The following is a 27,279-nucleotide window of genomic DNA, read 5'->3' as shown; positions in this document are numbered from 1 at the left end:
GTAACCTTGGTCGTCCGCTGAAGCCCGCTGCTTTTCCCAGCCCGGCCTCTGGGGGCCGCTGCCGGGTCCGTGAGCCTGTGGACCAGGAGCGCCTGCTGCCGTCGTGGCGTCACGTCCGGTCTCGGGCGGAAGTTTTCCGCCGGCGGACCGGGAAGTCGCTGAAGACAGAGCGATGGCAGTTCTGGAGGCCTCGCTCTGGGACCGACCCGAGGCCACAGTGCCCCCGCGGTAGACCGGACTTGGGTGACGGGCTCCGGGCTCCCGAGGTGAAGAGCATCGGGGCTGAGGTGGGACCTTAGAAGGGAGTTTGGGAACCCTCACGGCTCTTATTGGAGTCCCTTCCCTGACCCTGGGTTCTAAACTACCTTTGCTCAGGGTGCCCCGGAAGCAGGTCGGCCCCGTATCATACCATTCCTAGAGGGAACGGCGCAGACTGGGAGTTCCCTCCCTTTACCGTCGTCACCAAGGCGTGTGGTAACCCCGGGCCGGAGGTTCAAGGGCGTCGCTTCTCCATAATGTTGCCTCTTTTCCACCGCCGCAGGGATGGAAGGGTCTAAGACGTCCAACAACAGCACCATGCAGGTGAGCTTCGTGTGCCAGCGCTGCAGCCAGCCCCTGAAACTGGACACGAGTTTCAAGATCCTGGACCGTGTCACCATCCAGGAACTCACAGGTCAGCGAGACCCTTGGAAAGAGGGTGGTCAGTCAAGAATGTGGAAGGTGGGCAGCTTTGGTGATATAATTCTTATGGTGGCTGTGTAGTCTGCCACAAACTCATCGTGTGAACCTAGGAAAGTCACTTCATCTCTCTGGCTCCCTGTTTTCTCCTCGGGAACATAAAGCATTCTGACACTGTGGGCTTCTGAGAGCTTTCCGACCGACCGGGAGCGATGGCTCACGCCTGTAATCCCAGCATTTTGGGAGACCGAGGTGGGTAGATCACCTGAGGTCCGGAGTTCGAGACCAGCCTGGCCAACGTGGCGAAATCCCGTCTCTCCTAAAAATACAAAAATTAGCCGGGCGTGGTGGCACGCGCCTGTAGTCCCAGCTACTTGGGATGTTGAGGCAGGAGAATCGCTTGAACCCGGGAAGTGGAGGTTGCAGTGAGCTGAGATCGCACCGCTGCACTCCAGCCTGGGCAACAGAGCGAGGCTCCGTCTCAAAAAAAGAGCTTTCCGTAGCAAAAGAAAGATCCTTATTTTCTGCTCCTGCTATTTCAGAGAGAAGGAATATGTATATATAATAATAAATGGTATTTGTTGAGGACTTACTGTATAGTAATACCAAGTGCATTACACATGTTACTTCATTTAGTCCCTGTCACAACCCCTACGGGGTACACCATCATTACATCATTTTTCAGGTGAAGAATTGAGGCACAGTGAGATTAAGTGACTCACCTAAGGTCCAACAGCTGGTAAATGGAGTACAGTCTTAAAGTCTGAAGAATTTGCTGGACATGATGGCTCATGCCTGTAATTTCAGTGCTTTGGGAGGTTGAGGTGAGAGGATTGCTTGAGCTCAGGAGTTCTACGACCAACCTGAGCAACCTAGCAGAGATCTTGTCTCTACTAAAAAAAGAAAAAAAAGAAAAAATTGCTGAGTGTGATGAGTAGTAGAGGCTGAGGCAGAAGGATCACTTGAGCCCAGGAGGTCAAAGCTGCAGTGAGCTATGATCATGCCACTGCACTGCAGCTTGGGCAATAGAGGAAGACCCTGTATCAATCAATCAATCAATCAATAAAAAAGGCCAGGAGTGGTGGTTCACACCTGTACTCCCAGCACTATGGGAGGCTGAGGCAGGTGGATCACTTGAGCAGGAGTTCAAAGACCAGCCTGGGCAACACAATAAGACCCTGTCTCTATAATTAAAAGGATAAAAAACCCCAAAACCCCGCAAAGTCAGAAGAATTCAGATTAAGTCAGACAGTAAAAGAGAAGGCTGAATAGGCAGCATAGATAAGCTTATGGGCCTGGAGTCAGCCTGCTTGGGTTTAAATCCTGGCTGTCATTTACTAGCTGAACGACTTTTTGCACGTTACTTCATTTCTCCAAGCCTTGGTTTCTGATTTATCTGTAAAATGTTAAAACTGCCTCATAAAGAAATTTATAAAGTTCAAATATGACAAACCACAGAAACACTTAGGAATATGCTGGGCAAATAGCATTCAATAAATGTTAGCTGCTATTATGATCTGGTTTCTCTTTTTTGAGGGGAAATTAGCTCTTTTTTTTTTTTTTTTTGGGGAGGAGTCTCGCTCTGTTGCCAGGCTGGAGTGCAGTGGCACAATCTCGGCTCACTGCAACCTCTATCAGCCTCCCGAGTAGCTGGGACTACAGGTGCACACCACCACGCCCAGCTAATTTTTGTATTTTTAGTAGAGACAGGGTTTCACTGTGTTGGCCAGGATGGTCTCGATCTCTTGACCTTGTGATCTGCCCGCCTCAGCCTCCCAAAGTGCTGGGATTACAGGCGTGAGCCACCGCGCCTGGCCGAAATTAACTCTTTTAATAACAGTTTTTGACTTTTTATTATGTAAAATTTCAGACCTGTGTAGTCAAGAGAATAGCATAGCCTGCCTTGTATTCATCACCCAGCTTCAACAATCAGCCATATTCTCACATTCTTATGTTATCTACACCTCCACTCACCTCCCATCCCCCGCTCAATTACTATGTTTTCACACCTTTTTAGAAAGGTAAATTGTCGTGCCTTGAAATATATGAATCTTAGCTATGCATTTTTGACAAATGGATACACTCATGTAATCTGGATCACTGCAATTTAGCAATGTTTCATCTTCCCAGAAAGTTTCCTTATGTTCCTTCCTTGCTATTCTGGGGGAAACAGATGTTTACTTTTGTGATGGAAAATTTCAGAGTATATCACGAACCCCTGTGTACCCATCACCGAGTTGCAACAATTATCAACACATATTTCATCCCGCTTTTTCCACAACCCCATCCATTCCTTCCCACCCTGAATTGTTTTGAAGCAAATCCCAAACATAAATACTGTAAATATTTCTGTATTTTTGACAGGTAAGGATTCTTAAAAATAAATGATCCTGGCTGGGCACAGTGGCTCAGCCTGTAATCCCAGCACTTTGGATAGCCGAGACGGGTGGATCATGAGGTCAGGAGATCAAAACCTGGCCAACATGGTGAAACTTTGTCTCTACTAAAATACAAAAAATTAGCTGGGTGTGGTGGTGCGCGCCTGTAGTCCCAGCTACTCAGGAGACTGAGGCAGGGGAATCACTCAAACCCGGGAGGCAGAGATTGCAGTGAGCCGAGATCGTGCCACTACACTCCAGCCTGGCGACAGAGCGAGACTCCATCTCAAAATAATAATAATAATCATGACACCATTATGCCTTAAAAAAGTGAACATTTCCTTAATCTGATTTAATGGGGGTGAGGAGGATCACAGATTCTTTTTGGTGTAAATGGTACTTTAAGAAAAATTGGAGGTGAGGGTGGTGATGAGCATATTTCAGACTCTTTTCCCATACTTTCAGATGCCCTCCTGCTTTAATAAGACTGTATCTGACCCAATATTTTCCTTGCCCTTAGCTCCATTACTTACCACAGCCCAGGCGAAACCAGGAGAGACCCAGGAGGAAGAGACTAACTCAGGAGAGGTAATAGAAGTACCCTCTCCCCTATCTTCCTCATGTAGTAAACATTCCAAATGGGAGATATGATATGAAAACATAGGAATGCAGGTTTGTTTTCTGCAGGCTACTTGGCGCTTCTAGAGCCCCCAGACTTTTGGGGTCTCTGGGTAAGGAGACATTCTACACGATCAGGCTGTTGTGCGCTATTGGAGGTACAGACCTGAGGTCACAGGGTTACTGAATGAGCCATTTAAAAATGTTGGAAAGGGCTCTTTACTTGAAGCAGAATTATAAATTATTGTCGGTTGGAGATGGGATGATCTGTGTGTCCAGGTCGTGCCAGAGCATTGATTTGCATCTGTTCTAGCTAGTTGTTAATATCCGCTCCTCTCCATTCTCAAAAGCATCCTGGTTAGGACAGCGAATTGTATGATTACCTTGGACAGAAAGAATTGTCAGTGTTAGAGAACATGTCATTTTAAGTTGTGATAATATCAGTGATCCTGTGGAGCATCTGTGGAGCAACATCCTGTGAGATAGTGTTGAATACACACCTGAGATTTCCTCTCAAGTAGCAAGGGAGCTGGAGTGTTTATTTACCCGCTGCTGCCAGTCACTGGGAGAGTGCTGATGTCAGGTTTAGTAGAGGTCATTAATACCTCCACTGCTTTGATAATACCCATTTTTTAAGTCTCTGTGGTTTATCAAGTCTTGTGGTTATCAATCAAGACTAAAGCCATACCAGCACTTTGGGAGGCCGAGACGGGCGGATCACGAGGTCAGGAGATCGAGACCATCCTGGCTAACACGGTGAAACCTAGTCTCTACTAAAAAATATAAAAAAAAACCTAGTCGGGCGAGGTGGCGGGCGCCTGTAGTCCCAGCTACTCGGGAGGCTGAGGCAGGAGAATGGCGTAAACCCGGGAGGCGGAGCTTATAGTGAGCTGAGATCCAGCCACTGCACTCTAGCCTGGGCCACAGAGCGAGACCTTGTCTCAAAAAAAAAAAAAAAGACTAAAGCCATATAGTTCTGAGGGTGTTTGGGAGATGAACTCTCTACCTCTAAGCTGCCAGAATTCTAATGCCCTCTTATTTCTTTCCCAGGAGCCATTTATTGAAACTCCTCGCCAGGATGGTGTCTCTCGCAGATTCATCCCCCCAGCCAGGTGCCTACTACTTCTCAGCCCCCATTCCTTGCCAAAGACTAGTAGAATTTTAATTAAATCCAGGAATCGAGACCTGGAGCCAGGTGATGGAGATGCATCATCACCTAGCCTTTTGACCCTCTCAGAAAAGATGTATTCCCCTATACCCGGCCCGTCACCTTCCAGTATGGATGTTTTCCTGTAGCCATTCACACAGTGGGAAAGGGTAGTAGCTGTAATGATGAAGTATTGAAAAAAATTGAGGGAGTGATTGACTAATCACCAAGAGATGGGCTCTTGAGAAGTTTCAAAATAGCAAATGTTGTTAGATGTTTGGGTCCTTAGTTCTCATTGCTGCAGGTAAAGAGGTTGCTGGCAAGGGGTGTAATGTTTTTTTAAATGGCCCTTCCTGGTTCTCCGTCCTTTTCCACTGTAGACATATCAATTTTTTATGCTCCCTTTCCCTCCTTAGTCCATCAAGGCCAACCTTCGTGCTGAGTGTCTCTGTGGAAGACCAGCATGGCCTTCCTTTGGGAGAGAGGTACCCTTGGGAGGTCAGTTGGGCTAGGAGTGGGTATGTGCCCTGAGGCCCCTCAGCTGGTGCTTGAGAGTCTCTGCCACTGGCATTGCAGTAGGTGGAGGAAGCCTCTCTGTTCCCTCATGTGGCCCGTGGGCGGGGGGCTGTCTGCAGGATGATGTCCACAGAAAGTGCCAACAGCTTCACTCTGATTGGGGAGGCATCTGATGGCGGCACCATGGAGAACCTCAGCCGAAGACTGAAGGCAAGTCGGCCCCATTCCAGTGGCAAGCAGTAGGCCTGGCTGGGAGAGTGGGTAATTAAGCAGGAAGCATGGGGGAGGCTCTACCCTGACTCTCCCACACTTCCAGGTCACTGGAGACCTTTTTGACATCATGTCGGGCCAGACAGATGTGGATCACCCACTCTGTGAGGAATGCACAGATACTCTTTTAGACCAGCTGGACACTCAGCTCAACGTCACTGAAAATGAGTGTCAGAACTACAAGTGAGTGTCTCCAGAGCCAGGGCTCAGAGCTGTTACTGCTCTGGGACTACTTGGTGCTTACCCAAGAGCCCTACTCCACTCAGGCAAATGGAGCTCTAGTAAGTATAGTCTTCCTGTGTCTTTGGCAGACGCTGTTTGGAGATCTTAGAGCAAATGAATGAGGATGACAGTGAACAGCTACAGATGGAGCTAAAGGAGCTAGCACTAGAGGAGGAGAGGTTGATCCAGGAGCTGGAAGACGTGGAAAAGAACCGCAAGATAGTGGCAGAAAATCTCGAGAAGGTCCAGGCTGAGGCTGAGAGACTGGATCAGGAGGAAGCTCAGTGAGTGCTCACCCTGTTCTATCTTCTCACACTCAAGGCTCCAGGAGAGGAAATGACTTCCAGCTGAATGTGTCTAGTTTGTAAACTCTAGTCAGCTGTCAGTCAGCAGCATGCCTGCCCCAGATCCTGCTTACTGCTTCCATGCCCTGTTTCTAGAGGTTTGCTGGGAGAGTTACCTATGAAGAGTTGGCATGATTGATGAGAAAAGGACATTGGTTAAAGAGAGAGTGCAGAAACCAGAGCTCCAGTCTTGGCTCTGTCCTGTAGGGAATGGGCTCATTTGGATGAATCAGCCACTTTCTAGCCATCGTTGTCTGAAAAGATGAGCTAATTAGTCTACGTTTTTCTCTCCAAGCTTAAAAATTTCACGGGGGCCAGGTGTGGTGGCTCACATCTGTAATTCCAGCACTTTGGGAAGCCAAGGCAGGAGGATCACTTAAGGCCAGGATTTAAGACCGTCTAGGGCAACATAGTGAGACCCCATGTCTACAGAAATAAAAATTTTAAAAAAACTAGGCTGCTGTAGTAAACCTGTAGTCCTAGCAACTACTCAGGAGGCTGGAGTGAAGAATACCTTGAGCCCAGGAGTTCAAGGTTACGGTGTGCTGTGATCACACCACTGCACTCCAGCTTGGGCAACAGAGTTGAGACCCTGTCTCAAAAAATAAAAACATTATGGATGTCCTTGACCTGAGAGAACCTTCTGTCTAGTGGAGGAGACACAATGTCCATACTAACTAAAGTTGTGAAAATGAAGGACAGAGAAAAGTCCATTTTTTTCACACAGTAGTATAACAAGTTTCACTGGAAGTGGGGTATAGTAACTATTTAAAGGACAGTAAGTGTATAGACATGCAACTTTAGAAGGCAAATTATGGCCAGTTCACGGAAGAAGCCACTGTTTTGTTTGTTTGTTTTGTTTTGTTTTGTTTTGTTTTTGGAAACAGAGCCTTACTCTGTCATCCAGACTGGAGTGCTGTGGTGCAGTCATGACTCACTGCAGCCTCGACTTCCTGCACTCAAGCAATCCTCCCACCTCAGCCTCCCAAGTAGCTGGAACTACAGGCGTACAACACCATACCTGGCTAATTTTTTTATTTTTTATAGAGACGGGGTTTCCCCATGTTGCCCAGGCTGGTCTTGAACTCTTGAGCTCAAGTGATCCACCTGCCTCAGCCTCCCAAAGTGCTGGGATTACAGGCATGAGCCACCATGCCCAGCGGGAAAAAGCCACTTTTTTTTTTTTTTTTTTTTGACAGAGTCTCACTCTGTTGCCTAGGCTGGAGTGCAGTGGTGTGATCTCAGCTGTCTGCAACCTCCGCCTCCTGGGTTGAAGCAATTCTCCCACCTCAGCCTCCCAAGTAGCTGGGACTACAGGCATGTGCCACCATGACTGGCTAACTTTTGTATTTTTAGTACAGACGGGGTTTCACCACGTTGGCCAGGCTGCTCTCGAACTCCTGACCTCAAGTAATCCACCCGTCTTGGCCTCCCACAGGGCTGGGATTGTAGGTGTGAGCCACTGTACCCGGCCCCAAGAAGCCACTCCTAACCCATTCACCTCACTTCTGAAAAAGATCAGAAATAAAGAGATTTTTTGCCCTGGTTTGGGAGAATTCTTTTTTCCTCCACCTTTTTGCATATGGGCAGAAGGAACATTTCTGTTCCTTCGAGGCAAAACAGCTAGGACGTACATGTTCGTCAGAATGGGAGCTATGCCAAATATAAAAGATGCTAGAGCTAGATGTAACTATGATCACTAAAGAATCATTCATAGTGTGGTGAGAGAGAAACTTTAGCCCCCAAACTAACAGCCTTCAATGTCCCCCTTGGCTGCTCACAGGTATCAGAGAGAATACAGTGAATTTAAACGGCAACAGCTAGAGCTGGATGATGAGCTGAAGAGTGTGGAAAACCAGATGCGTTATGCACAGATTCAGCTGGATAAGCTGAAGAAAACCAATGTCTTTAATGCAACCTTCCACATCTGGTAATGAGAGCTGGGGGATGAGGAGCACCGCACATACCTGGACCTTAGCTGTTGATCACTAAGCCTGGGTGCCCACTTCCCACAAAAGAGGGACTGTAGTTTATCTTCACCCAGCTAGATTTCTTTCATTCGTAGTGATGGGATAGGCACAGTAGGGATTGGAATGCTAGAGCTTGGTGACATCCACCCTTCTAAAGAAAGGAAAAGGCCTGAGCCCTTCAGCCACTTAAAAACCTGGTAAGCTGCCTGGTGCTGATTTCTTATCCCCAGGGTGTTTGATGTTTCATCAATTTAATAACTGTTGAGCATCTACTCTGCAATAGGCACTGTGCTGAGTGCTAAGAGGGCAACAGCAAAACAGTGTGCAGTCAACCTTCTAGTTGCATATCGTCTGGTGGAAGGGATGGATAAATAACAAGCAGTTGTAATGCAGTGTGATGATGGTAAACCCAGAGTGCTGTGGGAACACATAAGGGCACTTGATCCAGTTTGGGGAGGCCACATGGAGTTTCCCCATAGGAGACTTATGTTTAAACTGAGAGGTAAAGTAGAAGTCTACAGAGAGGGCGTTGTTCTTAGCAGAGAGAACATCATGTGCAAAGCAATGGGAAAGAGGGAGTGGTGAATTCAGAGAACAGAAAGGAGCTTATTGTGACTGAAGATTGAGTGTAAAGGGGAGAGTGACCGGATATGAAATTGGAGAGTGACCAGTTCCTGAAGGATCTCGTAGGCCTCAGTAAGAGGTTTGGACTTGATCCAAAAGGCAGAGAAGACACTGAAGCATTTTGGCTAGGGAAGTGACATAATTACACTTGTATTTGTGAACAATGGTTTTACCTGCACCATGGGGAATGACTTGGGGTAAAGGGGTGGAATCGTTGGAAAGGATACTTGTCAGTAGGAATCTAAAGGAAAAGAGTAGTAACATTGAATTTGGAGAAAAGTGGACAGATCTAAGAGATTTAGCAGGTAGAATCAGGAGAGGTTGGCAGTTTTGTGGGGAAGGAGCTGAGGGAGCATTCAGGGATATCACCCAGGTTTCTGCTTTGGCATCTGAGCAGCAAGGAAAAAGATGATGACTCAAGTTTTGGACATGTATTTAAAGTGCCAAGTACAGCTTGCATATATGGACTTGAAGATAGATTGAAGCTAGGTTTGGGGTGAGAGTGGGAAATCTCAAAAGTTTTAAGTAATCCTTGTGTTTCCCCCAACCTTTCTGCCTTCCTCTATAGGCACAGTGGACAGTTTGGCACAATCAATAACTTCAGGCTGGGTCGCCTGCCCAGTGTTCCCGTAGAATGGAATGAGATTAATGCTGCTTGGGGCCAGACTGTGTTGCTGCTCCATGCTCTGGCCAATAAGATGGGTCTGAAATTTCAGAGGTAGGAAGTGTAGCCCTTTCTTGGGGAGTGGTGTGTCTTTGATATAATTTGTATCTCTAACCTGGTACTGCTCTCCCCCATGTCAGGAGCCCTTGCTGCCCACAGTCTGGGAGTTTTCTGTGGCTGGAGAGCCGTCAGCGTCTGGTTTTCCCCTCATCACAGGGCTCTCTCTGCTGATCACAGTCACTGAGTGCATGACCATAGCGTAGTTCCCAGCCTATAGTCCCCAGAGCCTTAGCGTTCTTCAGGATATTTTCAGTTTTTGTTTCTTAAATTTAAACCACAACGTAACATTTGTTCATGGAAGGCCTCCAGGCAATTATATAATAAATGTAGTTTGTTTATTAAACAAAATCTTTTAAACATGGATCCAGTGGGGAGGTGGGAGAGGCAGTTGAGCATAATAAAAGAAGCCCTTGGCTAGAATGAAGAGTGAAATCATTGGGTTATAACTTCCCAATAATCACTTTAGGAGGAGTCCTGTATCCATCTCTGTTTGTATCTCTGTTTTAGATATCGACTTGTTCCTTACGGAAACCATTCGTATCTGGAGTCTCTGACAGACAAATCTAAGGTACTCTTTGAAGCTCCATTTTCACTGAAATACAGACTTCTTATATCTCTTAACAAAATGGACGGTTTGCTTTGATATTGGCATTCAATTTATTTTTTAGACCTAGATAATCATGAAGAGCCAGTGTATTGTTCAATATCTTGTCTAGTTCAGGTTTAGTTTTGGGGGGCTTGTAGACAAAAATTAGGTTTTGACAGTCTGTTGAGAAAGGATATGGGCAGGTCAGAGGAGGATATGTGCACTAGGATAGGAAAAGAATCACCATGACATAGATGTTTATAGCTTGGGTATCACCAGAAGTGTTTTAGATTTTGGATTTTTATTCAGATTTTGGGATATTTGCATATAGATACTAAGATATCTTGGGAATGGGACCCAAGTCTAAACACAAAATTCATTTATGTTTCTTTTTTTGAGACGGAGTCTTGCTCTGTTGCCCAGGCTGGAGTGCAGTGGCATGATTTTGGCTCACTGCCTTCCAAGTTCAAGTTATCCTCCTGCCTCAGCCTCCCGAGTAGCTGGGATTATAGGCACCCACCACCACACCCAGCTGATTTTTGTATTTTAGTAGAGGCGGGGTTTCACCATGTTGGACTAGGCTGGTCTCAAGCTCCTGACCTCAGGTGATGTACGCGCCTTGGCCTCCCAAAGTTCTAGGATTACAGGCATGAGCCACCGTGCCCGGCCTCTAGGTTTTATGTATACCTGATACATGTAGTCTGAAGGTAATTTCATACAATATTTTAAATAAATTTGTGCATGAAACAAAGCTTCTATACAGTGAATCATCAGAAAACAAAGGTGTCAGGTATGGAATTTTCCACTTGTGGCATCATATCAATGGTCAAAAAGTTTCAGGTTTTGTAGCATTTTTTATTATTTTTATTTATTTATTTATTTATTTTTTGAGACAGAATCTCACTGTGTCATGCAGGCTAGAGTGCAGTGGCGTGATCTTGGCTCACTGCAAGCTCTGCCTCCCGGGTTCATGCTGTTCTCCTGCCTCAGCCTCCTCTCCTGAGTAGCTGGGATTACAGGCACCCATCACAATGCCTGGCTAATTTTTTGTATTTTTAAAAGAAACGGGGTTTCACCATGGATGCTCTCGATCTCCTGACCTCGTGATCCGCCCGCCTCAGCCTCCCAAAGTGCTGGGATTACCAGTGTGAGCCACCGCGCCCAACCTATTTTATTTATTTTCTTTTCTTTTGTGGTTTTTTTGTTTGTTTTGTTTTGTTTTGAGATGGAGTTTCGCTTTTGTTGCCCAGGCTGAAGTGCAATGGCATGATCTCGGCTCACTGCAACCTCCGCCTCCTGGGTTCAAGCGATTCGCCTGCCTCAGTCTCCTGAGTAGCTGGGATTACAGGCATGCACCACCACGCCCGGCTAATTAGGTATTTTTAGTAGAGACGGGATTTCTCCATGTTGGTCAGGCTGGTCTCAAACTTCCAACCTGAGGTGATCCACCTGCCTTGCCTTCCCAAAGTGCGGGGATTACAGGTGTGAGCCACCACGCCTGGTCTATTTATTTATTTTTCTTTTCCCATCTACTCTTCCTGGAAAGGTTTTGTAGCATTTTGGATTTTTGGATTCAGGATGCTCAACCTACGGTACATTTTCATTGATGGTGAAACAGTTCTAAGTGCATTGTTATTTGCCCATTGTTATTTGTAGTTGTTCAAATTCCAGTGGGATACAGACAGAACATGACTTGAGAGATTGATAGGATTGGGAACAATCTCTAGAAGCTTGTCTTGGTGCCAGACCCATAGCCAGTTTTCTCTTCTTGGGCAGGAGCTGCCGTTATACTGTTCTGGGGGGTTGCGGTTTTTCTGGGACAACAAGTTTGACCATGCAATGGTGGCTTTCCTGGACTGTGTGCAGCAGTTCAAAGAAGAGGTTGAGAAAGGCGAGACACGTTTTTGTCTTCCCTACAGGTCAGTATAGTGCAATGCTGAGTCAACCTGTATAGGACCAAATTGAACAGAATTGAAGCAGCAGTAAGAATGGAGGCAAAACAGTATAAATGGTGGGAAAGCAAAAATATGGCATAGAATCACATGACATTGATGGGCAGAGACTGACCCAGTACTGCAAGCAGGACAGAATGTGACCACCTAGTCCTTGGTAGAAGAATATGGCCTTAGATGGTTTAGGGGGTTTTATTGGCATAGAGCTCAAGCCTCCTCTCCAGTTTCAAGAAGGTGTTTCCCTGAAGTCCTTGGAAATACACAGGAATGCTACTTTTGATTTTTTAGGATCCCAGTGATGGATGGAAACTCTAGTTTTTACCTAGAGTAAGGCTGCTTCTATCACCACAAAATAAGCTTTTTTTTCTACTGCCTCCTTTCTCCCCTGCCAAGTTCAGTGATGCCTAGGAAAACAGCAAGAAGTACTGTAACCCTCACTCACCTCTACTCCAGGCTTCTCTTCTCTTTGGGTGTGTGTCCTGTCCCTGTACTCTGCAATGACAATGAGGCTCTTGTGACAGTCTTCTTGATTTTTTGGCTTTCAAGCAAATCCAAAATACACTACCGTTCCTTACCAAGTGTTCTTTAATAGACAAAATGACGTGAATGGTCCCATGATCAAGTCCCTGCCCTGAACTGACTTAACTGAGATCTCAGTTACTAATGAATTCTGCTGTGTCCATCTGCAGGATGGATGTGGAAAAAGGCAAGATTGAAGACACAGGAGGCAGCGGTGGCTCCTATTCCATCAAAACCCAGTTTAACTCTGAGGAGCAGTGGACAAAAGCTCTCAAGTTCATGCTGACGAATCTTAAGTGGGGTCTTGCGTGGGTATCCTCACAATTTTATAACAAATGACTTTTTTCCTTAGGGGAGGTTTGCCTTAAAGGCTTTTAATTTTGTTTTGTTTGCAAACATGTTTTAAATTAAATTCGGGTAATATTAAACAGTACATGTTTACAATACCAAAAAAGAAAAAATCCACAAAAGCCACTTTATTTTAAAATATCATGTGACAGATAGTTTCCAGAGCTACAACATGCCAGGTATAGCTGCCAACCGTTGTCACAGTTTTGACTCTTAACCCCATGGACTCCTTTCCCTTTCTTCTCTGAAAAAAACTAATTTAAATTTGCTTTTTTTTTTTAACTGAGTTGAATTGAGATTAATGTGTTTTCACTGGATTTGTATCTCTCTCAACTTCCCGCACTTAACAGTATGAAATAGAAACTTTCGTCTTTACTGAGACGAGGCTATGTTTGAGATGCACAGTTGGATAATGTGGGAAAATGACATCTAAGCTTTACCTGGTCACCATGTGATGTGATCAGATGCTTGAAATGTAACACTTCTCACTCGGTTCTCGACTCTGCTCTGTGTTAAAGATATGAAATGGTGTTTGATACTGTTTGAGACATTATGGAGAGATTTAATTATTTGTAATAAAAGATTTGCTGCAGTCTGAAAACTGCCCAGGGGTGCGCTGTTGGGTTTTTCTTTAAAATAGAGTACTTTGTATTCTGGGAGAATTGAATTCTAATGCAAGTATGTGGAAATTCTGTTGAAACATGTTCAGAGTTAGTTTTAGTTTTAAAAAAAGACTCTAGTAAAAACAGATAACTGTTGAGGAAGCCCTGTTTGTGTAGATCTGAATAATGGAACAGAGATGTTAAACTAATTTTAAGGGGAAATAAAGGCTACCTCCTTGATGCTTAGTCAAGGTCACCCAGATAGTCTGTATTTGAGCCCCTGGTTAATACTGATCTCCATGCCTAATGTTCCTCTTAATGAAATTAAAAGTATAAATATCTTGTTAAACAAAATGAAACAACTGATCTGTCTCCACTTAGCTTTTTAACATTTTCAGGCTGATATGACAAAAAGGGCATGCTCGTCCACCTTAACTCTCTCTGATAAAGAAAAAATAAGCATGAAACTGGCATACAAAATATAGTTCAAAAGAGACTTGGAACTTCTGTACCCTTAGTATGAAAGTAAACAGAGGGAGGCATGAGTGCAGTGACGGAAGGCTGTTTATATTTGGTGGATTCAGCCTCCCTCATGTGTTAGAGGAAGCAACAGTCTTCAGAGCTCTGGCTGCCAGGTGGGGAGGAATAGACTGCTGTCTCCCCGGAGTGTTGGCTCCCACGCTGTGAGTCAGGATTGCATAAGAGAACTCAGCAATGCTTGCCAAGGCAATACCAGTGATGCTCTGCAAATGCCCCACAACCTTCAGAAATAGAGACAGATTTCTTATTACTAAAAAATCAACATGTTTTAGTGTACAAACACACACATTACTTGGGATGTTCTCTCAAGGCAATTGTAAATTCATTTTTCTGAAATCCAGATTCCAGTGTTTGCCAATGGTCAAATTATATTAGGATACCTTTTCCCTGATAATGTTAGCATGGAAACTTCCTGCTAGACATTTCCCTCTGCTGGAGATAAGTTTTGTGAAATATAAGAATGATATTTGGGCCTTGACATTTTCATTATTTGAGAAGATAGAATTGTTGGACTTTGTTTTGAAACAGGGTCTCACTCTGTTGCCCAGGCTGCCAGGCTGCAATGCAGTGGTGTGATTTTTGGCTCACTGCGACCTCCACCTCCTGGGCTTAAGTGATCCTCCCACTTCAGCCTCCGGAGTAGCTGGGACTACAGGCACAAGCCATCATGTCCAGCTACTTTTGTTTATTTTTTGTAGAGATGAGGTCTCGCTGTGTTGCCCAGGCTGGTCTCCAGCTTGTGGGCTCAAACAGTCCTGCCATGGCCTCCCAAAATGCTGGAGTTACAGGTGTAAGGCACCCTGCCCGGCCTTTTTTTCTTTTCTTTTTTTTTTTTTTTTCTGGTTTTTTGTTGTTGTTTTGTTTTGTTTGTTTGTTTGAGACAGGGTTTCACTGTCGCCCAGGCTAGAGTACAGTGGCATAATCATGGCTCACTGCAGCCTACAACTCCTGGGCTCAAGTGATTCTCCCATCTCAGCCAAGTAGTCCACGTAGTTGGGACTATAGACATGCACCACCACGCCCAGCTAATTTCTTTTTTTTTTTTTTTTCGAGATGGGGTCTCACTCTGTCTCCCAGGCTGGAGTGCAGTGGCGCAATCTTGGCTCACTGCAACCTCTACCTCCCAGGCTCAAGCGATCCTTCTACCTTGGCCTCCTGAGGAGCTGGGACCACAGGCGTGGGCCACCATACCCAGCTAATTTTTTTTTTTTTAATTTTTGGTAGAGACAGGGTTTCGCCATGTTGCCCAGGCTGGTCTCCAACTCCTGAGCTCAGGTGATCCACCTGCCTCGGCCTCCCAAAGTGCTGGGATTACAGGTGTGAGCCACTGCACCCAGCTATGACTAATTTTTAATTTTTGTAGAGACAAGGTCTTGCTATGTTGACCAGGCTGGTCTTGAACTCCTGGGCTCAAACAGTCCTCCTGCCTTGGCCTTCCAAAATCCTGGGATTACAGGCATGAGCCACCATGCCCAGCCTGGACTTTTAACATAATAGCAGGTTATCATTATAAAGAGAAATGAACAAGCCGAACTTGGGCCTCCGTTTCCAGATTTATAAAAGGAAAACAAGGAAACATTTCAGCCCTATCCTAGATTTTTCCCTCTCAAATCTTGCACACTAATCCTAATCCTGGGTCTTGGCACTTCTGTAGGTTGTCTTCTGTTTTCCTTTAACTGATGGGTGAAATGTTTCCTGTTAAATGAATTCTTACCATGCTGGTCCTGCTCAGTGGTGCATACCTGGCTCCAACACTCATGGTTTTGGATGAAAGCACTTGCTGCAATGATTCCTACTGCCAACAGCATGAAGTCTTCCTTCACTGAAATAAACTTTTCCCTGAGTGATTAAAACCACATTAATTTTAAAGCTAGAATGGAACTTGATCTTCCAAATCATAGTGTCATGGAACTTCAACTATGAATTATTTGTGTCAATCATCTTGGATTTTTTAGACATGGAAGGAAATGATCAAGTAATAGCTCATTTACCTGCTCTCCCATTCTCCCCCAACTTAACTGGAATTAACGTGAGCCTTATGTCTGAATGGTTTATAGGCCTTTTGTAGTTCTATTTGTCTCCCTAATGGTTGGTTGTAACTGTGAGGCTTTTAAACAGCCTGACTTTACAGTGATCAAACACTTTTGTCCAAGTTGCAACCCTGTGACTGTTTGTTCTTTTTTTTTTTTTTTTTCTTTTTTTTTTAGATGGAGTCTTGCTCTGTCACCCAGGCTGGAATGCAGTGGCGCGATCTCGGCTCACTGCAAGCTCCGCCTCCCAGGTTCACACCATTCTCCTGCCTCAACCTCCCGAGTATCTGGGACTACAGGCACCCACCATGCCCGGCTAATTTTTTGTATTTTTAGTAGAGACGGGGTTTCACTTTGTTAGCCAGGATGGTCTTGATCTCCTGACCTCGTGATCCGCCCGCCTCGGCCTCCCAAAGTGCTGGGATTATAGGCATGAGCCACCATGCCGGCGACTTTTTTTTTCTAAGTGACTGACCAAAGCAGTCCAGTAACCTTGAGTTATATGCAGCTATAAAGGAAAAACTAGGAAAGAAAATATGTTAATTACTTAAAGTAATTTAAAAGTAAAAGCCTTTAGGGTTTTCCTGACCGGGCTCAGTCCTCTGCATCCAAACAACATATCAGAAGCTAATGAGAACCAGGTAGACTGAGTAGGTTATCTGGGACTGGATGCCATGCTAGGCTAATTCCATTCCCCAAGTTCTTGTGGTCTGTCTCCCCTTCCCTGTTCCTGGAAGGAGCCTACCCTATAGGAGTTGTCTTACCCTTGCAGCTGACTGGGTGTGGAGTTCTCAATTGAAGCCCTCAACAGGCTCTCATATATGGGTTCATGCAGAAGATAGACCAGGTCGAGCAGTGTCAGACAGGTTGCATGCAGCCTCATGGCTGGAACCAAACAGCCATTGTATCCTAGGTGGAGTATGGGAATGATAGGGATAATTTATGATCCTATCTTCTCTGATCATAACCACAGTTGTGACATAAAGCTGTTGAGGTGCTAATGTGCTTCCTGGTTGCTATGTTCTACAAGAAACCTGTTTAGCTGGAGATCAGTTTTGAAGGACAAAAGTAAAGGTAGAGAAACCTCCATCTTTAGTATATGTACAATTAGCATGTAGTTGTCCCTCTCTTATTTTATGCTTCTCTATAAAGTCAACTCTTCGATCCTGCAATAAGAGTGCCTAGTAAGTCCAAACAGAAACCAGTTGCTAAGACCTCTGAGCTTGTTTCCCTGACAAGTGCCAGAGGGAACACCTTTTTCAGTCATCCAGAGACACCATCAAGCTTCCTACTGTTCCTCATTGGCAGGTTCTGTCCACTGCTCCCAAATCCCTGTGTACATTTTTTTTTTTTTTTTTTTTTTTTTTTTTTTTTTTTTGAGAAGGAATCCTCTCTCGCTCAGGCTGGAGCGCAGTAGCACGATCTTGGCTCACTGCAACCTATACTTCCCAGGTTCAAGCAATTCTTGTGCCTCAGCCTCCCAAGTAGCTGAGATTACAGGTGCCCACCACCACACCCAGCTAATTTTGTATTTTAGTAGAGATGGGGTCTCACTATGTTGGCCAGGCTGGTCTTGAACTCCTGGCCTCAAGTGATCCACCTGCCTCAGCCTCCCAAAGTGCTAGGATTATAGGCGTGAGCCATGCCTACCTCACCATGCACATTTTGTATTGTTTTCTATGGAAGTCTCCAACCCATATTCCCTAACACAGTAAGATACCTAAAACCTCTAGGAGCATCTCCACATATGCCAAGGGAGTGGGCAGATTAATTTGGAAGTTCAGGGACTTCAAAACATCAAGCTCTGACTCCAGCAGTTCTTCTTTAGTGTGTAGATAGCCTAGAGCCTGGAGGAAATTCAGGACTGTAATGTTGCTGATGATCTGAGCAAAGAAAAGAGAAGGAAAGAAGAATGTTAGGATAAAGGCCATACATCTTGGCAGAGTGCACAAAGCCCTTCATAATCCAGCCCATTCCTTCATCTTCAGTCTTGTCTCGTGGTAATTCCCCCTCATATTCTGCTTGTCATTCAGAATTACTTGCAGTTCCCAAACCCAACATGCTGTCCCTCTCCAAGCCACTACACAGGCTGTTTTCTATACCTGGATCTCCCTTCCTTTCCTCCCTAATTCCTCTCCCTCTTCTCTTAGGATCTTCCCATTTCCCATCCACCCCATTTCAAGAAGTCATTTTCTCTAAATACACTTCCTTGACTCTCCAAGGCTGATGAGGTACATTTATAGCCCTCTATTTACATTAATCGGAGCTTTTTTTTCACACTATTTGTATGTGTCTTTTCCCATTACATAATAGGTTCCTTGTTAGCACAGACAATATTGTTTACTGTTGTAGCCATGGCACCTAGTGCAGCATCTGGCCATAGAATGAAGTCAGTATTTGTTGAATGAATGATATTTTACTGTGTAGGCATTGGGTAGTGATGTGGAAACATTTTTTTCCCTTGTAAATGTAATAGTTTGCCTTTACTGCTGATAGGTATGCTAGCAATTCAGGCCCCTTATGTAAACTGCCCTTGAGTCCAAGGGGAGGAAAGGTGACCAGTATGAATGATGGCATCTGTCCCAATTATACTTTGGGAACAGAACTTCAGGCTATTTAATAACTACCTCTGTGTGAGTGAGAGGGGGAGAAAGAGAGAGAGTGAGTGTGTGTGTGTGTGTGTGTGTGTGTGTGTAGGAGGTATGCTTAGGAAGCATAATTACACTCTGGAATTTCCACGAGTTGTATCACCTAACCTAGGAGTAGGTTTCTCACAGCTACCTAGTTTTTTTTGTTGTTGGTTTTTTTGAGATAGTCGTTCTGTCGCCCAGGCTGGAGTACAATGGCACGACCTCAGCTCACTGCAACCTCCGCCTCCCGACTTTAAGCAATTCTCCTGCCTCAGCCTCCTGAGGAGCTGGAATTACAGATGTGCACCACCACACCTGGCTAATTTTTGTATTTTTAGTAGAGACAAGGTTTCACCATGTTGGCCAGGCTGGTCTTGAACTCCTGACCTCAGGTGATCCACCTGCCTCAGCCTCCCAAAGTGCTGGCATTACAGGTATGAGCCACCATGCCCGGCCGTTGTTTTTACTTTGTAATTTATTTATTTTCTTCTTGTCACTGAGTTGAAGCTCATCACAGCCCCCTTTGTATAAAAGCTGGTTTCTTCCTTACACTCAGGTGCCCATGAGCAACCCCAGCTCCTTACTTTGTTTTGGAAGGAAAGTTTGCTGGCCAACTGAACACATGACACAAGACGGAGAGTAAACTTGTTGACAAGCTGCTCTTTCAGAGCCCTCCAATTCTGAGACTCTCTCTTATTATCTCTTGGCTGGATTGTGGCTTGCCTGTAGATGTTTTCTGCCTGTTTTACCATAAACCTATAAGGAAGGGAAGGAGAGTAAACAATCTACACTCAAACTAAAGGGAGTTTAATTTGCTGGCTAAGAAATTTACATTTGAGGCTGAGCATGGTGGCTCACACCTGTAATCCCAGCACTTTGAGAGGCCGAGGCAGGCAGATCACTTGAGCCCAGGAGTTCAAGACCACCCTGGGCAACATGGCAAAAACCTGTTTCTACCAAAAAAAAAAAAATAATAATAATAATAATTAGCCAAGTGCCAAGTGTGTCAGTAAGAAGGCACATGCCTGTAGTCCCAGCTACTCAGTAAGCTGAGGGGGGAGGATCACTTGAGCCCAGGAGGTCCACGCTGTAGTGAGCCAAGATCACACCATTGTACTCCAGCCTGGGTAACAGAGCAAGACCCTGTCTCAAAACAACAATAACAACAAAGAAATTTATATTTGCAAGTTAGAGAGGATGTAAAACCAGGTCTCAGGGTAAGGGGCAACTACTTGTACTTTCTTAAAGATGTAGGTACATTAGCCACTCTGAGAGGTGCCGCTCACAAAGACGTTATGGCAGGGCTTTACCTTTCTAGGATTTCTACAGCCTGGTAGCTCACAGATTTCTCCAGACACCATTGTTCAGACAGGAGAAAAACAAACTCTGCCAAAACAGGAAAAAAGAGCCTAATTGACAAGATGCAACCAAAACCACTCTGTGAACTCTTGGCATTGTGTAAAAGCCATGATGGGGCCAAGGGAAGAGGGTCAGGAGGTGAGAAAGATGAGACTAAAACAACCAAAGCTGAGCTTAGTTTCCTTTGCTGCCAATAGGCAGATCAGAGGCATGAAAAGGAGGCTGACTGAGTGCCAAAGACAAGGGTTTACCAAGCCCCCTCAGTGACCCTTGAGCCTTCCTGTGGGTTTCAGCTGATAAAAGGCTTGGCCAGTTATACACAAACATACCAGCTGGTCTAGGTGACCTCTACACCATGCTGGGAACCCCCAGCTTCAAGGAAGATTCTTGGATGGATAAAAACCCTAACCGCTATATTCTGTTTTCTGTGGAATGTTGGCAGGAACAGAAAGATCCCTCCTGGAGCTTCAATATTCTTTATGACACTGTTTGTTTAGTAACCACCCTCTGGAGAACTCCCATTGCTTTACAAACACAAGTCACCTTACAGCTGGACACCATCTCTCCACCACCAGTTTGTTGGGTAAATCTGGTGGCTGAGCCTCTCCCCAGGAGCAAGTGTGTTACTGTGAAGTGGCTTGTTTTGAAGAAACATCCCCTAAATTGGGGAACATAGCCCAATTTAGGGGGAGGGAGTCATTGGGAAGGTGGGAAGGGTGAGATACCTTGGCAAGATTTTAGCCTGCCTCTGTTTCTCTTTGCAAGAACAGCTCCAGATAGAATTATATTTATCTTGCAATATCATTAGAGGGTGGAAACAAAGGTAAATATCAGTTCTCAACAAAGAAAGCTCCTACAGACCAAAGACCTTTTAGCATTGATCAGTAGAGAATTACACATTTAGTCAAATAATCATATGTCTTCAGAGAAAATTTAACTTTCTTAGAAAATGAAGTCAAGCTTACACAAGACAGTTTAACAATCTACTCAGCACACATTACACATAGATAGATGTACAAAACCTCATCGTTACAGAGGCTGTGGTTTGGCTAGCAATGTCTAATGCAGAACATAATTAGTTTAAGCAATTCAGCAAAATACCCTAGAACATGTAATTGTGTCTCTTAGTCATTTTATTTGCTTGACTTTAGGCTTTATTTCTTAGTTTTGTTCTTTGTGTGTGTGTGCAGTTGTTGAGTTTTGGTTTGGTTTTGCTCTGAATTATCACAAATAAATAAATAATAAATAGACAGGATCTTCCTACATTGCCCAGGCTGGTCTCAAACTCCTGGGCTCAAGCAGTCTTCCTGTCTCAGCCTCACTGTTGAATTACTTGAAAGCCTGGTTTACACACCTACTGCTTCCACTTCATCATTCACTCCCTAATTTTCTATATGTTGGCTTTTACCTTTCCTAACTTGCTGAAATGATTCTCAGAGGACAGTAAATACGTCCAAAGTGTTAAATATCATGGCTTTTTGCAATCTTTAGTTCTGTTGATATCCCTAAAGCATCTGAAACTTCTGACCATCATCCTTTTCAGTCTCCTCTTGACATCCAAAAGTCCCTTGGTTCTATTCCTATCTCCTTCTTTTATTTCCTTCACAAGTCTTCTTACTCCAATTCCCTGAACACAAAGTGTTTTCCCAAGGAACTGTCCTTGACCTGCTTTTCTTTTCTCCTTCTAGGAGCTCATCCTCTGCCACAGTTTCAACAGTATCATTGTGACGGTAACTTGAAAACCTTGATCTCCATTTCTGACCTCTCTTCTAACATATATATATATATATATATACGTATATTATATATATATTTTTTTTTTTTTTTTTTTTTTTTTTTGAGACAAGATCTCACTCTGTTACCTAGTGCTGGAGTCAATGGCACTTAATCTCAGCTCACTGAACCTCTGCCTCCATGTTTTCCAGCCATTCTTCTGCCATCAAGCCTCTTTGAGTAGCTGGGATTACAGGTGCCTGGCTACCACGCTTGGCTAATTTTTGTATTTTAGTAGAGACGGGGTTTCACCATGTTGGCCACTCAGGCTTCAACGCTATTATTATCTTTACCCAAAACAAAGTCACTTTCCTCCTGCTTTATTTGTGTAGTGTGTCTGTGTTTTTTTTTTTTTTTTTTTTTTTTTGAGACAGGAGTTCTTGCTCTGTCACCTAGGCTGGAGATGTAGTGGCATAGCACGATCTTGGCTCACTGCAACCTCCGGCCTCCCAGGTTCAAGCAATTCCCCTGCCTCAGCCTCCCGAGTAAGCTGGGACTACAGGCGCCGCCACCACACCCAAGCTAATTTTGTATTTTTAATAGAGATGGGGTTTCCCTGTGTTGGCCCGGCTGGTCTCGAACTCCTGACCTTGTGATCCACCCGCCTCGGCCTCTCAAAGTGTTGGGAATACAGGCGTGAGCCACCGTGCCTGGCTGTGTCTATGTGTTTCTTTTAGTGACCACTATACTTCCAGTCTTCTAGGCTCAACCGTTTAGCATAGTCACCTTTTCCTCTTTCACTTCCTAAATGTATCCACAGCAGAACCCTAGACTTTGCCTTGGGAATGTTTTTAATACACCCTCCCTTGTTATTCCCTCTACCCTATCACCTAGCCTGCTGACATTGACTCTACCTGTCTGCCTACCTCCCATCTCCCTCTGGTTTAATCCATCCTTTACCTCCTTTACATCACTGCCAAAATAATGCTTACTAAGGGAGGGTTACCGTCATATCCCTTATTTAAAAACCTTCAATGTCTTCTTGGTTTCCTACTAAACCAAGGATAAACTCTTCCCCTTGGCATTCAAACTTCCACATGGAATGTCTCCAGACTACCTTTCCGGTCTTAATTTCAACTCTCTTCCACATGTACTGGCCGACATGGACTATACTGTACCCACTTGCACCCTAAGCACCCCATTTCCATAGCGTTACTCATGCTACCTCTTTTTGGTAGAAACGCTGTCTCCTTCCTCCCCCTTCACCAAACCAATGTCCTCCTTCCTTCAAGGTCTGCCTGAAATGTCCCGATGCCTGGGCCATCCCCTGAATTCTTCCTATTACCACATCGCTCCTCTCAACCCCCATAAACGCTTGTTTTATCTCTCTCTGACATTACTTATCTAATCATAGTACCTAGTCATTGCATATTTGTTCTAGTATCTCCCCCCAAATTGCACATGGTTTGAAGGCAAGACCTCTATCTCTACTTCATCTTTCTTTTTTCTTTCTTTCTTTCTTTTTTTTTCTTTTGAGACAGAGTCTCGTTCTGTCGCCCAGGCTGGAGTGCAGTGGCACTCCAAGCTCACTGCAAGCTCCACCTCCTGGGTTCACGCCATTCTCCTGCCTCAGCCTCCCTAGTAGGTGGGACTACAGGCGCCCGCCACCACGCGCTAATTTTTTTGTACTTTTAGTAGAGATGGGGTTTCACCGTGTTAGCCAGGATGGTCTCGATCTCCTGACCTTGTGATCCGCCCGTCTCAGCCTCCCAAAGTGCTAGAATTACAGGCGTGAGCCACCGCGCCCGGTCTTTTTTTTTTTTTTTTTTTTTTTTTTTTTTTTTTTTTTTTGAGATGGAGTTTCGCTCTTGTCGCCTAGGCTGGAGTGCAATGGCATGATTTCAGCTCACTGCAACTTCCGCCTTCTGGGTTCAAACGATTCTCCTGTCTCAGCCTCCCAAGTAGCTGGGATTACAAGTGCGCGCCTGTAATCCCACCTGGCTAATTTTTGTATTTTTAGTAGAGACGGGATTTCACTATGTCAGGTTGGTCTTGAACTCCTGACCTCAGGTGATCCTCACACCTCAGCCTCCCAAAGTGCTGGGATTACAGGTGTGAGCAACCATGCCTGGCCCTCTATTTCCTTTCTAGCCAAGCGGTGGCACTCATAAGTACTCCATACATGTCAAAGAAATCAAGGGAAGGGCACTGGTGAGTCTTGTCCATCAGTATATCCCCAGCACCCCACAGAGAAGGTTAGCAAACATTCTCTGAATGAATAAAATCAACGGAATCTCAAGGTCGGTGCCTGAAAGACACAAGCCCCAGTCTCCCATGAACCCAGCTCCCCGGCCCTGCAGCCGCACCCACAATCCGGGGCTCCCTGAAGCTGCCCAGCCGCCCTGAAGCCTCCTGCACTGCTTGCTCATTCTGCTGGGCCAAGTGAAGCAGGACGTCTTCGATCGTCTCTGTGGCGACAACTCCAAACTGAAAGTCAACGAGAGAGGCCGATCTTGGCCTCATGGGTCCGTCCATATTCATGAGCCTCTTGGGGCACCTGGACAGGTTCACTGGATCCACATACTGACCCCCTTAGCTCCTCTCTAGTCTTCTGCCACACCCTGGATTACTCGTCCCCTTCCAGTGAGTGTGTCGTCGCCTCAAGTTTGAGGAAAACCCAATTATCACCACAGCCTGGAACCCTCCACAGCTTTTTCCCGCCCCAACGGCCGCGGACTCCTCAGCCAATCAGAAAGCACGTCCGCTTCTCACCTCCCGCGTCCATCCCGTGTGCCCGGGAACCGCGGTTCAGCCTGGCAAAGGGCACGCGGACTACAACTCCCAGAGTCCACTGCAGTGGCCCAGGACTACTGTTCCCAGCGAGCCCCGCGCGGCGGCAACGCGAAGAGAGGAGCGGCGACATGGCGGCTTCGGGAGCTGGTGACCCTCTGGATGCTAAGCGTGGAGAGGCCCCGTTCGCTCAGCGTATCGACCCTACGCGGGAGAAGCTGACACCCGAGCAACTGTATTCCATGCGGCGGACGCAGCTTGCCCAGTGGCAGAAGGTCCTACCGCAGCGGCGGACCCGGAACATCGTGACCGGCCTAGGCATCGGGGCCCTGGTGTTAGCTATTTGTATCCGTCCTTGTTGTAGACTCAAGGGGACCGCATATAGGGGAAGGGGAACAGAGTGTGCAAGAGGGCTGAACCACCCGTTTAATTTTGGGGTAAAATGGGGTTAGTACTTTGTTATTCCTAAGGTACTCTTTTATTTTGATTTATTAATAACGGAGTTGGGGTTCAGGGCTTAGAAACATCTGCGGTGGGAAGCCGGAATCACTGATTTGGGAAGGTAACAAGCGTGGTAGAGCAAATCTAGGANTTTTTTTTTTTTTTTTTTTTTTTTGAGATGGAGTTTCGCTCTTGTCGCCTAGGCTGGAGTGCAATGGCATGATTTCAGCTCACTGCAACTTCCGCCTTCTGGGTTCAAACGATTCTCCTGTCTCAGCCTCCCAAGTAGCTGGGATTACAAGTGCGCGCCTGTAATCCCACCTGGCTAATTTTGTATTTTAGTAGAGACGGGATTTCACTATGTCAGGTTGGTCTTGAACTCCTGACCTCAGGTGATCCTCACACCTCAGCCTCCCAAAGTGCTGGGATTACAGGTGTGAGCAACCATGCCTGGCCCTCTATTTCCTTTCTAGCCAAGCGGTGGCACTCATAAGTACTCCATACATGTCAAAGAAATCAAGGGAAGGGCACTGGTGAGTCTTGTCCATCAGTATATCCCCAGCACCCCACAGAGAAGGTTAGCAAACATTCTCTGAATGAATAAAATCAACGGAATCTCAAGGTCGGTGCCTGAAAGACACAAGCCCCAGTCTCCCATGAACCCAGCTCCCCGGCCCTGCAGCCGCACCCACAATCCGGGGCTCCCTGAAGCTGCCCAGCCGCCCTGAAGCCTCCTGCACTGCTTGCTCATTCTGCTGGGCCAAGTGAAGCAGGACGTCTTCGATCGTCTCTGTGGCGACAACTCCAAACTGAAAGTCAACGAGAGAGGCCGATCTTGGCCTCATGGGTCCGTCCATATTCATGAGCCTCTTGGGGCACCTGGACAGGTTCACTGGATCCACATACTGACCCCTTAGCTCCTCTCTAGTCTTCTGCCACACCCTGGATTACTCGTCCCCTTCCAGTGAGTGTGTCGTCGCCTCAAGTTTGAGGAAAACCCAATTATCACCACAGCCTGGAACCCTCCACAGCTTTTCCCGCCCCAACGGCCGCGGACTCCTCAGCCAATCAGAAAGCACGTCCGCTTCTCACCTCCCGCGTCCATCCCGTGTGCCCGGGAACCGCGGTTCAGCCTGGCAAAGGGCACGCGGACTACAACTCCCAGAGTCCACTGCAGTGGCCCAGGACTACTGTTCCCAGCGAGCCCCGCGCGGCGGCAACGCGAAGAGAGGAGCGGCGACATGGCGGCTTCGGGAGCTGGTGACCCTCTGGATGCTAAGCGTGGAGAGGCCCCGTTCGCTCAGCGTATCGACCCTACGCGGGAGAAGCTGACACCCGAGCAACTGTATTCCATGCGGCGGACGCAGCTTGCCCAGTGGCAGAAGGTCCTACCGCAGCGGCGGACCCGGAACATCGTGACCGGCCTAGGCATCGGGGCCCTGGTGTTAGCTATTTGTATCCGTCCTTGTTGTAGACTCAAGGGGACCGCATATAGGGGAAGGGGAACAGAGTGTGCAAGAGGGCTGAACCACCCGTTTAATTTTGGGGTAAAATGGGGTTAGTACTTTGTTATTCCTAAGGTACTCTTTTATTTTGATTTATTAATAACGGAGTTGGGGTTCAGGGCTTAGAAACATCTGCGGTGGGAAGCCGGAATCACTGATTTGGGAAGGTAACAAGCGTGGTAGAGCAAATCTAGGAAAGGGGAATGTGCATAGTCCGTGTGGTTTCCTGAACCTACCTCCCCAGATGGTTACACCTTCTACTCGATTTCCCAGGAGCGTTTCCTAGATGAGCTAGAAGACGAGGCCAAAGCTGCCCGAGCCCGAGCTCTGGCAAGGGCATCAGGATCCTAATCTGGATGGGTATTGATCATGTCCAACCTGCTGGAGCCCCTTCACATGGTGGATGATGCCCCATGACCCTGTACAAATTGAATCCTGCTCACAACATTGTTGGCCTTCTTACTAACCTTGGGCCATGATTGATCCCAAGAAACCAGGGACTTAAGCATTTGGCTACTGTCAAAAGGACAGAACTTTGCCCACTGCACACTTGCTGTGTACAATGACTGAGCCCTTGTTTGTAGTTTGTTTCCTTGAGAGGTGTGCGTGCGACCATGGCTTTCCCAATGTTTCTGACTTTGTGGTTTACCCCCTTCACCTTCCAGGGATGTGACTGTTATGAGGTTAGGTGTGGCAGCTCTGTGCAGTGTTTGAACCTAAAGTGGTATAGATAGGGTCAAATTGAGAATAATAAACTGAGTCATTCTCCTGGA

The 27,279-nt window shown here is 46.0% G+C and overlaps 3 protein-coding genes across 9 annotated transcripts; 2 read left to right on the top strand and 1 right to left on the bottom strand.

Moving 5' to 3' along the window:
• The first annotated feature begins 103 nt into the window (after positions 1–103).
• Positions 104–13,502, top strand: BECN1 (beclin 1). 3 transcript variants are annotated; one of them, XM_017867652.1, is made up of 12 exons: positions 104–266; positions 542–673; positions 3,577–3,644; positions 4,725–4,786; positions 5,457–5,547; positions 5,654–5,790; positions 5,919–6,113; positions 7,957–8,103; positions 9,336–9,485; positions 9,999–10,059; positions 11,854–11,996; positions 12,719–13,502. In XM_017867652.1, exons 2-12 carry the CDS (start codon positions 544–546, stop codon positions 12,885–12,887), a joined length of 1,353 nt encoding a protein of 450 aa, XP_017723141.1. In that variant the 5' UTR covers positions 104–266; positions 542–543; the 3' UTR covers positions 12,888–13,502. The 3 variants fall into 3 exon arrangements, with proteins under 3 accessions (XP_017723141.1, XP_017723140.1, XP_017723142.1); XM_017867651.1 differs by having other exon boundaries at positions 104–287; XM_017867653.1 differs by lacking the exon at positions 11,854–11,996 and having other exon boundaries at positions 104–287.
• Positions 12,065–25,908, bottom strand: CNTD1 (cyclin N-terminal domain containing 1). 4 transcript variants are annotated; one of them, XM_017867655.1, is made up of 7 exons: positions 25,690–25,908; positions 20,009–20,084; positions 19,283–19,454; positions 17,789–17,951; positions 16,833–16,977; positions 15,781–15,877; positions 12,065–14,259 (listed from the first exon to the last, which is right to left on the bottom strand). In XM_017867655.1, exons 1-7 carry the CDS (start codon positions 25,862–25,864, stop codon positions 14,089–14,091), a joined length of 999 nt encoding a protein of 332 aa, XP_017723144.1. In that variant the 5' UTR covers positions 25,865–25,908; the 3' UTR covers positions 12,065–14,088. The 4 variants fall into 4 exon arrangements, with proteins under 4 accessions (XP_017723144.1, XP_017723143.1, XP_017723145.1 ...); XM_017867654.1 differs by lacking the exon at positions 25,690–25,908 and adding an exon at positions 24,137–24,580; XM_017867656.1 differs by lacking the exon at positions 25,690–25,908 and adding an exon at positions 24,543–24,710 and having other exon boundaries at positions 13,166–14,259.
• Positions 24,669–27,279, top strand: COA3 (cytochrome c oxidase assembly factor 3). 2 transcript variants are annotated; one of them, XM_017867660.1, is made up of 2 exons: positions 24,669–24,905; positions 26,751–27,279. In XM_017867660.1, the coding sequence occupies exons 1-2, from the start codon at positions 24,692–24,694 to the stop codon at positions 26,855–26,857; spliced, it is 321 nt and encodes a 106-aa protein (XP_017723149.1). In that variant the 5' UTR covers positions 24,669–24,691; the 3' UTR covers positions 26,858–27,279. The 2 variants fall into 2 exon arrangements, with proteins under 2 accessions (XP_017723149.1, XP_017723147.1); XM_017867658.1 differs by lacking the exon at positions 24,669–24,905 and adding an exon at positions 26,200–26,456.

This window comes from Rhinopithecus bieti, unplaced genomic scaffold, assembly GCF_001698545.2.
Source record: "Rhinopithecus bieti isolate Rb0 unplaced genomic scaffold, ASM169854v2 scaffold_4544, whole genome shotgun sequence".
Lineage (NCBI taxonomy): Eukaryota > Metazoa > Chordata > Mammalia > Primates > Cercopithecidae > Rhinopithecus > Rhinopithecus bieti.
The sequence above is the reverse complement of the archived record's forward strand: the minus strand, read 5'-3'. Positions and strand labels throughout refer to the sequence as shown.